At 33.3% G+C, this 14,628-nt stretch overlaps 1 protein-coding gene across 3 annotated transcripts in view; it reads right to left on the bottom strand.

Annotated features, from left to right (window-relative positions):
- STRN (striatin) overlaps positions 1–14,628 on the bottom strand; it is a 105,823-nt gene that overhangs the window by 46,286 nt on the left and 44,909 nt on the right. For all 3 annotated transcript variants that reach the window (XM_077843619.1, XM_077843617.1, XM_077843618.1), the window contains exons 4-6: positions 10,265–10,343; positions 7,297–7,464; positions 4,985–5,120 (exon numbers count right to left, since the gene is read on the bottom strand). In XM_077843619.1, the coding sequence (XP_077699745.1) occupies positions 4,985–5,120; positions 7,297–7,464; positions 10,265–10,343 (383 nt within the window). The remainder of the gene's footprint in view (positions 1–4,984; positions 5,121–7,296; positions 7,465–10,264; positions 10,344–14,628) is intronic.

Here is a 14,628-nt window from a genome sequence, read left to right as displayed (position 1 = left end):
ATCTTAACATTTCTTGGATGCAGCCTGTTATTGTACAGACATTCTCATCTAACCAAAAAGAGAAACATTTCATAAAATACAAAAGTTTTACAGAATATAACCATGATAAATGTTAACTCTACTACATTATCCCTTACAAAATCTAAAATCACGAAAGCTACAAACTCAGAAATGCAAGCCTCAAGTGTTAGAAAGTACGGTGCTAGAGAAGGGGGAAAAAAAAACAAAAAAACAATCTCCCTGGTATTTCTACTATTGCAACCTTGCATCAGTTTTCTCCAATAACTCTCTATATATTCAAATTTTTCTAAAATACTGATCTTCCCAAGTGGGACTTGACTTATAGATTTAATAGTACATCTGGCTGCTATGTACTATTAAATAGTTTATGTTTATGTACTTATGTACTGCTATGTTTTATGTACTTAAGAACATTTCTGGATTCACAAATCCAGTTGGAGGATTGAAATTTAGGCTGAATGCATGCAGAGACGATTTTTGAGATCTATATGCCAATATTCTTTATGAATTATCTTCTTTTTAATCACCTCCAACACCAGGAGTCCAAAGAAATTAGGATGAGTGGTTTGCAGCTTCTTTTGATAAAATGGACTATCTCAGCTTCTCAAGGCCTTAGGTTCTTCACTTCATGTAAAATGGAAATATCATGATCTGATCAAACTTCATTGCTGGATTACTGAAAGTGTTTTAAATTCATAAGGGTTCAAGAGTGATCAGTAGAACAGAATATAGAGTCTAGAAACATTATAAGAGGTAACAAATACCTGACTTGTATGACCCTGTTCTCATGCTTATTCCTAATCAATCACAGCACTTTTCATCTAAGATGAGATATAGACTCAGAAATCCTTCTCAGTGAACCAATATGGAGGATCCTTAAAAAGTTAAAAATAGAACCAACTTACAATCCAGCAACTACACTACAAGGTATTTATCCAAAGGATACAAAAATGCTGATTTGAAGGAGCACATGCACCCCAATGTTTATAGCAGCACTATGAACAATAGCCAAAATATGGAAGAGCCCAAGTATGTCCATTGACAGATGAATGGATAAAGAAGATGTGAGATATATAATGGAATATTACTCTGCCATCAAAAAAATGAAATTTTGCCATCTGCAACACCAGGGATGGACTACAGTATATTATGCTAAGGGAAGTAAGTTGGAGAAAGACAAATATCACATGATTTCACTCCTTTGTGGAATTTAAGAAACAAAACAGATAGAACATAGGGGAAGGGAAGGAAAAAGAAGATAAAAACAAAGAGGGAGGCAAAGCATAAGAGACTCTAAACTACAGAAAACAAACTGAGGGTTGCAGGAGGCAGCGGGGAGGTGGGGAGCAGTATGTGCTAAATGGATGATGGGCATTAAGAAGGGCACCTGCTGGAGATGAGCACTGTGTTACATATAACACATAGTGATGAATCACTAAATTCTATTCCTGAAACCAATACTACACTATATGTTAACTAACTTGAATAAAAAAAAAAAATCCTTCTCAGTGTAGAACTCCAGGAAGCCACTATCAGGAGAAGAAAGCTGGTGTAGCAGATGAAAGCTGCCCTCACTGTCCTGTTATATATAAAAACTGAACAGGAGAAATCTAGCAATGCTGCAAGAATAACTGATTTAACTATTCAGAATATTTCCCTAAAATCAAGACATACTTTTATGTATTCCATATTCCATATTCCAATCCCCATCTAGCAAATCTAAAACAAAAAAGCAAGACCAGCTTGACATACTGTGTACAGAAAACCCCATGCTGAAGGTGTATTCTTTTGTAAACCATATGCTAAGATTTTTTCTAATTTTCCCTGGGCAGCCATACTTTCTCTTTTTCAGAGAAAAGTATCTCTGAAGAGTTATACCAACAGAAGACGATGACCTTCATTGTCCCACAAACTAACATACTGCCTAATCTGTTTTCTTTTACCCTAAAGGCTTGACCCCTCCTTTTTCCTGACCCTGACAGGACACCAGATATGAATTAGAGGGGCCATCACCAACATCTTGTAAATAGAGAATTCTTGTTCTCAATGACTGATGAAAAGAGCAGGGAAAATACAGATGTACTGAATGTCTGAATGTAATTTTCACATTCTAATTACTAAATATGGTATGAAGTCACAAAACTAACTCCTTGGGAAAAAAATGTTTCTAGGTCTCCTCTCCTCCATATAATCTTATGAATGAAGATACAGCAAATTGCAGGCCACTGTCTATCAAGTCTTCCACTTAAATAAACAAAAACTCCTGTGTTTTTAATGGTTAGGTATAGAAGATAAGTGTGACTACCAACAGAGAATAGAATTAGTAAATGGGAAGGGGTGGGGTTTGTTGTAATAAACACCTATCACTTTTCCTTACATCTAAGGTTCCACTCCACTCCTACCTCCAATGAGTTTAGAAATCAACTTAAGAATTATGGCAAACACAAAATACTTATAGGTTGTATAGGGTGACATGAAGATTAAAAAAAGGGATAGATGGCCACTTTGAAACCATTAGAAGAAACATAATACAAATGGGGATGGGACTGTGACTAACAATAGTTAATGATTCTTAATCCCATTCCTCTTAAAGTATCTGAATATAGAGACTAATAAATCTTGCTAATGAAATTATCCTTCAAACACTTTAAAGTTGATCACTTTTTATACACATGTATAATGTTAAGATCATTATTACACTTAACTAATGATACTATGGTGAGAATGCAAAACAATGATGGTAAAGAAAAATAAGGTGAAAAAGTTGATTACATGGAAGGGAGAGATGAAGAGGAGGAAAATGATCCAGAACCCAATGAACAATCAAACTCCAATAGAGGGCAAAGAGCAAGAAAAGAGAGCATATGTGGCTACACACAAATGACAGTTACAATACTCTATGTTTCTGCATTTTCTTAGTTGAATCTACTCAACTGTTTTGATTAATAAAATAAAATAATGGTTTTAAAACCTGTTTGTTAAAAAAAATTAAAAAAATAAAAACCTGTTTGTTTTAATAAATATTTTAATATGATTTTTAGCCATTCTCTCTCTCTACAGCATTCCAATAAATCTTATAAGTCATGCTTAATCATTGCAACATTGAGTTAAACTGCTGGAAAGTCCTTTGGTATGTAGCTATTAATCTATACCTATGAAAATTAATATAATATAGCCTAAGAATTAGCAAAGTTATTACAAAGAAACCAATTATTCGTTTAGAGATACTTTTCCTTGAAAAACTAAAAGGATTTTTTAATCCAGTGCTTAAATGGAGTTAAGCATGTTTATATTAGCTATGCCTTCACTGCTTAATCACAGAATTGCTACAATCTAGCTGCAAGACAAGACTTTGTGAATTCAATTACTTAAAAAGAAACCAGTTTATGGTTAGGAATTTCTAGTAAGACCATACTTAAAGTATTATAATCAGTTATCATTTATCAATGAGCTAAAATAAAGTATTTTGATGAGAAAATACCATCTCAATGCAGTTGGCCCAGAGAAATCACAAAACAGTACAAAACGTCCAAATGAACAGGACAGAGAAAAGGTATCATACAAGTTTAGGCATTTTCTTTTACTACAGTAAATTAAAACACATGCTATTACTACCTGTTTGGATAAGAAAAAATGGGGGTGACTACTTGGAAGTTCTAATAATATCCATGGCAAGGCTATATCAGCAGAATACTACTGAAGAGTGGTTCAAGGAAACAATAATCTGGAAGTAATAATTTGAGAGTCACTGATGGAGGCAGAGGGCATAAAGAACAGAGAAGCTATACCCAGAAAGCATTTATATCATTTTTCATATATAGCATCTCATTTATTCCTCACAAAATCTTCTGAGGATACAAGAAAGGTTTTTATAGTCCCCATTTTACGAACTAAAACACTAAGCCTGAAGGGTAAGAAGCACAGATAATTAGTGACAGAACTGAGACTTAAACCCAAGGCTTTCAACTCAAGGTCAAGTCGGCTTCACTACCTTGCTTTCTCCCTTATACTCTTCTTAATTAAATAAAATGAAAGAAGAAATGTAAATATTTTCCTAGACAAAGCAAGGAAATCATCCATTACTTAAAAAAGAGAGAGAGGAGGAAGAAGGAAAAAGAGAGAAAAGAGAAGGAGGAAAAAGTAGGGAGAAAAAAAGAGAAGAAACGAAAAAAAAAAAAAGAGCTGAAGGTGACAAAATGGAGAAGGGAAGAAAAGGGAGAAGCAGCAAGAGACACTACTCATTCCAAGAAACTATCATGGGAAACTCAATGAATTTATAAAGATGTAAACAAAACTACTGAATAATTCTAAGCAAGTTTGAAGGTATCTAATGAAACAGTTCTAAAATTTTGTTAACATTTGCCTACCAAAGCAACCCAGACAAGAGAGACAAAACCACACTGATTACAGGTGATGCCGGTCACTATCAGGTACTATAACAGGTCTGTCAATTCTATTGTCTTAAAGCACCAGTAACACTGCACTGTTATAGCACACACATTTTTACCATATTCACCAGCTCTATCAAACTACTAAAATGTTTAATGAGTTAACAAGTCAAAGAGTGAGGACCTTTGAGGAATTCTAAAAATTTTTAAAGTAATCTCTTTACTCAATGTGGAGCTTGAACTCACAACCTGGAGATCAAGAGTCACATGTTCTATCAACTAAGTCAACCAGGTGTCCCAGAGAGTGAAGACCTTTAAGAGAAAGCTACCATCCTAAAAATATTCTTGAATTTGAATTCAATACTAAAACCTCTTAGATTAAATTTCCCCAAATTCATGAAAAAAAGTTAAGGGTTTTGGTTGAAGCACATGGATTTTTACTTTAAAATTTTTTTTTTTCATGTTGGCAAATTGAACTTCAATAAAAATTTTTTTTAAATTTTTTTCATTTCGATTATTTTTTAAAGTAAGCCTAATGATTCCTAAAAATATTAATATCTGAGTATCCAACTCACCGTTGAAGTATCAATGATACTTTTCTCTCTTCCATCAATGTCATCATCTTCATCTTCATCACTGAAATCTGCAGCTGCACTTTCAAGGAATTTGAAATTATCCAGCACAGAGGCAGAATCTGTTAACTCGGATTTTCTGGTTTAAAACATGTACACCAAAAAAAAAAAAAAAAAAACATGTACACCTTGCTCAGTTAATCTTTAAAACTCAACATTAAGAATTAATCCATGATATGTTGCACTAACTTCTGCTTATATTGTAACTGTGATCCCTCAAATAACATTATGAACTACACTGATTCTTATCCATTATATTTCCATGGATTTTAATTTGAAAAGCACTATAGGAAGTAGTTACTCTTTTAAAAGTACTTTGCAATCATATCTATTTAGATTGATGTTACTATAAAGGACTCCCTCTCCTGATTCAGTATTCTTTTGATCCTTAAGTCAACCTTAATGTATTTCTTTTTAAAAATATTTTTATTACCTCTACTTCTATTTTTCTCTATTTTTTTCCTCTGTAATTATTCCTCTGATAAATAAATTTCTATAAGAAAATAACTAGTGGATAGGTCCGTTTACTCTGACACAATCTTATTATCTCTACTGAACAGCTAAGGAGTTGAAAAAATATGCACATAAAATAATGTGCAAAAAATATTACTAAAAATAACTTAATCAAAATAATATAGGGATCCCTGGGTGGCGCAGCGGTTTGGCGCCTGCCTTTGGCCCAGGGCGTGATCCTGGAGACCCGGGATCGAGTTCCACGGCGGGCTCCCTGCATGGAGCCTGCTTCTCCCTCTGCCTGTGTTGTGTCTCTGCCTCTCTCTCTCTCTCTCTGTGACTATCATGAATAAATAAATAAAATCTTTAAAAATATATATATATAATATATTACAAAACTTGATCCTGTTAATGACTATACCATTAACCTTTTTGAAATAATTGACTTTTCAAATATGTAAGATTTTAATTTAGCTCCCTCAAAATAAATCTAGTAAACAATTTCCTAAAGGCCAGAATAGGATGATTTCTTTCCAGTTCACTTAGAAATGTTTTAGATAGGAAGATCTTAAAAAAAAATTTAGCCACGACTATGGAAAAATTTTCAAAACAGATAAATCTTAAATTTCATATCTGCTAGGAGCTATGTTTTTGTTTTTTCCCCACCCTATTCTGTATCCTTACACAAATCAGACTCCAAATAATCACTTAGAATAATACCCTTGCCAGTTTCAAAAGTCAGGTCAAGGGCAAAACACAGACAACTAGAGTGGTCTTTTCTGAACATCTTTATAATGACTTACAACAACCCTTTAGGTAAAAGTGTAACCAAGAATAAGGCCTACATTGTTGATGCCTACACAAAGAAACAATAATCTGACATTTGTGTAAATAAGTTAATGTAGTCTTAAATATTAATGAATATAGAAGGCTCTAATGATCTTTGTTTATAGAAGTTTGTTTATAAAAGTCCTATTTGTGAACCTTAACCTATTTGTGAACCTTTACAAAATTATGAAACTCATAATTTTAGTTAATGTTCCAAATAACAGAAACTATGTTCTCACTAGAAAATGTACAGAGTTCAACTAAAACCATTCTTATAGTCCAAACATGCATTAAAATGAAGCAAAAATAATATTTAGACTTTCAGAATCTTTGGCTTTTTTATTTAAGAATCATGCCAATTTCTTTTCAATAAAGAATCTCCTTATTTAACTGTTCATGTTCATTTTAAGCAGAATTCCATATAACTGTATGACACATGATCCAAAAAACCAAAATAAAATATTTCAAACAGCTACTGAATTTTTCACACTTATTCTATCAATTAAAAATCTACACTTAAGATATTTTCAAAGGAAAGATAAGTCACAATATTAGTAAAAACATAAATGTGGCTAAGAAAAGATTTACTTTTTAAAAAACTTGAGAAATTTATATGATTTCTAGGTCACCAGGATTGAATTTCATTCTTACAGATTTGAACTGAATCTCCAAAAGATGGCCTTTTGTGAAATTCTAATAGTAAGTGACTGAGCTTCAAGATATTAAGATGTTTAAACCCATAAATTTCAAGCAAATAAAAATATCTTTAAAATATTCTTAAAATAATAAGTAACTCTAATACCTATGGGTTATCTTCTATCAAATGAAATTTCAATTTTTTTATTAAACTTCATAAAGAATTATTTCTGTAGCAGTATCTAAAACTGCAAGTATCACAAATGTCACCCAAAAACCAAAAATATTTAATAAAAACTAAAATTTTAGCTAAAAAGCTTTCTAGACAAAATACTTACCCAATCATTGCTGTCTCTTTAACTTCAGCCTCTGTGCCATTTATAACTGAATCCTGATTTTTGTCATCTTCCCTGTCAGTGACATCACTTGAAAAGCCCAACAAAGCTCGCACTCGTTTAGATTTCACATCTAGAATAGTATCTGTGTAACCCACCTCCTGTAGATACCTGCATGTGAAGAAGATCCTTATAATTCAGACATATTGGAATCAGTATTCTCTAACTTAACATGCAAATAAAAGTATTTCTTTAAATTCATTGCCCGCATAAGACTTAACAGTACAGTACTATACTAGTAAGACTTGCTAATAAATAATCTTCCAGCTGCAGATGGAGCTGTCTCTTGCAGTACCAGCCTCTATGGTCACTGAAAAAAATCAAAGAACTATACAATACACCATTCATTACATTTATCATAAGAAGAAGCTGTTCCTTAATATACCTAATAGCACATTCTTTCTTCTAGCAGAAATGGAGCAAACTCACTCTCAAATTCTTAATGAAATACTATTTTACAATAGCAATTACTATATCAGTTTTTTCTTTACATTTCTGATATACAGTGTTATCAAATCAATGTTTGAGATCTAGAGAGGATATTTCTAGCATATTTGGTTTCCTCCATGACATACAAGAAGAGTATATTCCAAAGAGTCATTTCTACAGAAAGGAAGCTTTTATCCTAAGACAACTCTAAAATAAAAATAGCCCACAATTCAACTGTGGATGTGGGATGCCTGTGTGCACGTGGGTGTGTGTGTTACAGAGAGGCAGAACCACAGAAAAAAAAAAAGGGAATATGTTTGTACTGAAAGCTAGAGCTGGTCTAACGCCCGTTTCTGCCATTCTTCCCATGTAACATTAATTCTCCTGAATCTCAGTTTTCTTCACCCTAAAAGCAACACACCCAGGACAGTATAGAGGATGGCATACAGAAGGTACTCGATACCTATTAAGAACAAAGATAAAAAAAAAAAAAAAAAAAAAAAAAAAAAAGAACAAAGATGACCAAAAAAGGCCAAAAGTAGTAGTGGCAGGAATATGAAAAGGGCAAACATCATTAATAATGTCATTAACAAACATGATAGACAATTATTAGGCGTGAACCTGTAAATAAGCATCAAGTCTATGAAATTGAAGAGAAAACAAAGGTGGACAAGATAACCAGTCTGAGGTCAGTTTATTTCAAGATCTGATATTAACAGATTACAGCTCAAAGAGTTATTTCACAAGGATGTGTGACCAAAATGGAGTAAGTGTATCTTATCAAATCAAGATTCTCGTTTTTCAATACTATCCAATATTTATAGAAAGGTTTTGATTAAAATTTGGATAAAAAATGTTTAACTTTCCTAAAGTTAAGCAGTCCTTCTTACAAACCAACAGAAAGGTGTTAAGTTTTTCTATTCTTAACAAACATTTGATTTATACCTTTCTTTGGCAACAGAACCACATTACAGATAACTGTTTCAAAAACTGCTCTTTCCAGGGATCCCTGGGTGGCGCAGCAGTTTAGCGCCTGTCTTTGGCCCAGGGCGCGATCCTGGAGACCCGGGATCGAATCCCACATCGGGCTCCCGGTGCATGGAGCCTGCTCCTCCCTCTGCCTGTGTCTCTGCCTCTCTCTCTCTCTCTCTCTCTCTCTCTCCCTCTCTGTGTGACTATCGTAAATAAATAAAAAATAAAAAAAAAAAAAAGCCAAAAACTGCTCTTTCCATAGGTAAGTTGGCTTTACCAAGTAGTTACCTACTTATTCAGTGATAAAATACCACCTTTAAAGGGGCAGATTATGAGTCTTTTAAAATTTTTGAAAATTATATCTCAGATTGCTTGCTACGATAATCACTTCTCATAAAAAAAGAAAATCAGCAACTTTAAAATCACTTATTTATGAAAGAAAACATATACATCATATTTAAGACCAAAGTGAGGGCACTATGAAAACCACTTATTAAATGTTAGTGAATTCTCATTTTTTTCTAACTTTGAATAGATAACAAATACATAAAAGGAGACATTTTAATATTCTCTTCCCATTAGTCAAAAGGAATGGCTGGCACAAATTCACTCTGAAAACCATTGGTGTAGACTACTCAAAGGAAACTCAAAAATCCAAAACAGGTAAGTAAATTTTATTTTAGTGAAGCACAAATCAGAATACCAATTTCAAATATGATATGCAAGAGTCAGGCAGTGAGCCCGTTAAGTGGGTTGTAGGTTACCACCTGACATGTGAATCTCCTTCCAGCTTTGTATTCCTCTTTATAGTCTCAAATACATATTTTATTTTTTTCCTAAATCGTTTTTTTTAAAGATTTTATTTATTTATTCATGACAGAGAGAGAGGCAGAGACACAGGCAGAGGGAGAGACCCAGGCTCCATGCAGGGAGCCTGACGTGGGACTCGATCCCGGGTCTCCAAGATCACACCCCGGGTGGAAGGCAGCGTTAAACCGCTGGGCCACCGGGCTGCCCATCAAATACATATTTTATAGGAGGTATATATGTTAGTGCAAAATTTGTAAATTTGGGAAATTAAAAAAGTTCTTCAATCTATTTAAAATAGGAAGTTTAAAAACATAATACAAAATTACATCTGAATATTATATCTGCAAAAAGTAACTTTAAGAGTATAGAATTCTTTCAAATGTAAATGTTTTTTTTTGTAAAAAACCCATAATTTTTTAGTATGTAAAATTATACTCTGATAAAGTTCACATTATAAAAAGAGAATTTATCCTTGGCAACTCTTATTAGTATTTAATGAAAAATAAATTCTACCACTAGGGACAAAAATGTTTACTATGAAAAAGGAACAGTAATTCAATTAAGTGTTTTCATAGCAACAGTCTAATAATAAGAGATAAAGTTATTCTGAGTTGAAAATGAAAATTATATATATAGTTATATATAATAATGTTATATACATATATGAAAGTATACTTCTCTTTGACCATGGGATACTTACTGTCTGAGTAGTTGTCGACCCTGTTTCCACATTAACTGGCTATTTTGTTGTGGCTGTACCTCTGTTTCATTACCTTCATCTGGAAAACATTAAATCATAATAAAAGTGCCTTGTTTTATACATTAGAGGGCATCTCAATTCATAAAATTATGTCCAATAAAAAATTTTTAAGATTAAGAATATGCAAACATTCAACAAACTGTAAGGTATATTTTAGGACAATGTATATTGTTTTTTTTTTTAATCTAATGTCCATAACAAAAGTTATATAAATTCATTATTGCTACGAGATTCGCCTGAGAGTAGCACAATTAAAATAAAGACAGATTCCCAATCTCTAGTAGCCTGAGAATTTTCTTCCAGGACAAAGACCTATTCAAATCAAGTCACACAATAATGGTCTAATGAAAGTATTATGGAGCACCACATCAGAGCTAAAACAAAGCACTCAGGAATGATGATAGAAAAACCAGTTTGGTAAGAGTAGATAGGGAAGAAATAATTTCAATCCAAATCTATTTCCTTCACTAGTTATTAAATGAAAACTTCAAATATTCTTTTGAAGGCATTCTTTCTTTGAATGAAAACCACCTAAGCCTTGTAAAGCTTAATTCATCATTTGGTAGAATCTGAATCCTTTCAGGAAGATAGTATAATATATAATGATAGTATGTCACAGAGCCTTCTCTGTGACAAATCTGGACTACAGAATTTCCCAACTATACTCTGACTCAACTTTAAAAATACAAAAAAGTTCACACTTTCTATCAGTCCTTGATCAAACTGCAAGAAACTGTGATCTTTTACAGAAGGTTTTATTCAACTGGAGATGTAAGAAAAACTGGGAAAATTTGTTTTATATTTGATGTAAAGCATTTACTGTGTTCCAGATGCTGTGTTAAAAACACATACATTATCTCTTTTAATCTTTACAACCTCAAAAGATAGGTGTTATTACTAACCCTATTTTAAAGATGAAAATGATGAGTTTTACAAGTTAATTGTACGATTTCCAAGTTAGAAACATAGTTTTAAGTACTGAAATCACGTTTGACTCCAAAACTCACATATTTCCCTCTACATGCTATTCCCACTACAGTAAGAAATTAAAATATGTCAATAAGAATTTGATCTTCCATTTTCATTTTTCTCCTAAAATAATTAGGCCAAACTCTGTGATATACTAAAGAAATAGCCGTAGACCAGATTGTGGCGGGAGGATTAAGTTACCTCAAAAAGTTAGATTACTTGGGATGACTTCAGAGTACATACTTCAAAAAAAAAGAAAAGGGCAAAAATAATGTCCCCATACTAAGGAAAAACAACACACATTTTGTTTCCATTGACTCACAAATTCAGGAACTATGGTTCACAAATGGTTCCACAAATTCAGGAATATACTATGGTATGTTCTAATATATCTCCTTTTTAAGTCAAGTAAATAACCTATATTTGCCAAGTAAAAATACTTACACTGGCATTTTAAAAGACTAAAAATTTCATATGTGAAAGAACTTTTGAGGTCATCTTATTTTTCATTAGTATAGGCCTCTCTTTACTATCCTCAGATATACTCAACTGCCTTTGCCTACTTTGGCAACTAGTGATGTTACCGAAGTGTGCCACATGCACTCAATGGAATACTATTCAACAACGAATGAATTATAGATACACATCAACATGAATGAATCTCAGATGTATTATGCTAAATGAGAAAAGCTAGCATCAGAAGACTACATATTCCATATCATTCTGGAATTCATAGAACTTTCTGGAAAAGGCAAATGATAGGAACATAAAACAGAGTAGAGGGAAGAAAATTGAGGTTCAGGAGAATTAATGTTACATACGAAGAAACTGGCAGAAACGGGCTTTAGACCTAGCTCTAGCTCTCAGTACAAACCTATTCTATTTTTTTCTATGCTTCTACCTATCTGTAACACACACCTCCACATGCACACAGGCATCCCACATCCACAATTGAATTGTGGGCTATTTTTATTTTAGAGTTGTCTTAGGATAAAAGCTTCCTTTCTGTAGAAATGACTCTTTGGAATATACTCTTCCTGTATGTCATGGAGGAAACCAAATATGCTAGAAATAGCCTCTCCAGATCTCAAACAATTGATTCAATAACACTTTATATCACCTTGTATCAGACGAAGGGGTTGACTACAAAGGGTAGTAGTAACAAGACTATATATGTGAAAACACTAAAAGGGTAAACTTTACTTATGTAAATTATACCTTCATAAAAAATAAATTAAGCCAAATCAAATAAGAATACATCTTAACCCTCTTTCAAAAAAGTGTATTCACATATTGAGATAATATCTGACTTCCTGGATAACGTTTTAAAGAAAAGTCTGAAGTTAAACGAAAAAAAAAATTCTTGTACATGTAAACTTGATTTTTCCCACATTTCCTTATCCAAGCTAAAACTCACAACACTGTCTCAATCAACTACCACATTTACTCTTACTTTATCAAGTTTAAAAAAATGACATCATACAAAAGTAAGGATTTTAAAGCGGTAAGAGTTAAACTGCTTGGTAATAAAAACATAGTTCACTGGTACTTCCAGTCAAATTGGAGTAACAGGGACCCAATTTACCCTCCTGCTTGAAACAACTATAAAATGAAATAGATGAAATCATGATTAAGACCCTGAAAGTCAGGCCACAAAGGACAATGATCCCTGAGAGAAAGGAAGCACACAGGTGAGCCGTGTGATTAATCCAGCTTGCTCCCTTGACAGTGTTTCTATATCACGGCATAGAGAGGCCCAGGAACAAAAACAAAAACAACATCTGAAGAAATAATGGCTAAAAAGTTATAAATTTCGCAAAAACTATAAACACACAGATCCATGACACTCAACAAATCCCAAGTACAAGAAACATGGGATGGGGGGAGCACCTGGGACTACACCAAAGCATATCATAATGAAACTGCTTAAAACCAATGACAAAACGGAAACTCTTAAAAGTGCCAGAGAAAAAGGTCACATTCTACATATAGAAGAACAGAGATACGTTTAATAGAAGATATCTCATCACAAACAATGCAAGCAAGGATGACTTATTCAGACACAGAAAAGCTGAAAAAACTCATTGGCAGCAGCCCATATTACAAGATATGCAAAAGTCCCTGAGGCAGACGGAATTGGATACCAGAAAATATGAATCCATACAAAGGAATGATGAGCACTGGAAATATATACTCTTTATATTATTTAAATCTCTTTAAATGAGAATTAACTGTTTAACAAAAATAATAATGTAGTGTGACTTATAATTATAGCAAAATATGTGAAAACAACTGCCAAAGAGAGAAACCCATGGTTACAAGGCTCTAGAAGTGGTATGCTGTCACACTTAAAGACAGACTGCAGTAAATTTTTTAAAAACTATACCATAAACCCTAAAGCAACCACCAAAATAGCAAAGAGTTACAGCTAATAAGTCAGAAAGAGAATAGAACAACAAAAGAACTACATTATCACAAAAGAAATCTGTAAGAGAGGAAAAGGGATCAAAGAACAGAATGAACAAACAGAAAATAAACAGCAAAAGTGGTAGCTTTAAATCTAACCATATCAGTAGTCACACGAAATGTACATGGTTTAAACATCTCGATTAAAAGGCAGAATTTGTCACTTTGGATAAAAATATTCTATTTTTAATATGTACCTGGCTTCTAATATTAAATAAAGGAAGCTGAAATATGGAAGATAAACAGATTTTAACATAACCTGGGGTAATATTCTCCTAAGGTAAAAATGTAAAGATTTGGATATAGAACAAAATTAGGGGGGAAAAGTGAGAAGGGAAACTAATTTTATTATAAAAAATGTCTCAGATCCTTTCACAAAGATGGAGCCTAAGGCAAAGAAGGATGCCCCTGCCCTTCCCAAAGCCAAAGCCTTTGAAAGCCATCCTGAAAGCTGAAAGGCATCCAGGGTCACGAAAAAAAGAAGATCCGCATGTCACCTACATTCCAACGACCCAAGACCCTGAGTCTCTGAAGGCAGCCCAAATATCCTTGAAAGAGAGGCCCCCAGGAGAAATAAGCTTGATCACTATGCCATCATCAAGTTCCCCAACTACCAAGTCAGCCATAAAGAAAATAGAAAACAACACATTTGTGTTCATTGTGGATGTCAAGGCCAACAAGCACCAGATCAAACTGGCTGTGAAGAAGCTTTAAGACATTGATGTGGCCAAGGTCAACACCTTGATCAGGTCTTATGGAGAGAAGAAAGCATATGTTCAACTGGCTCCTGACTAAGATGCTTTGGATGCTGCCAACAAATTGGGATCATCTAAACTGAGTTCAGCTGGCTATAAATCTAAATATAAATT

This window comes from Canis aureus, chromosome 12, assembly GCF_053574225.1.
Source record: "Canis aureus isolate CA01 chromosome 12, VMU_Caureus_v.1.0, whole genome shotgun sequence".
NCBI lineage: Eukaryota > Metazoa > Chordata > Mammalia > Carnivora > Canidae > Canis > Canis aureus.
Note: the sequence above shows the minus strand (reverse complement) of the source record. Positions and strands in the feature narration are given on the sequence as shown.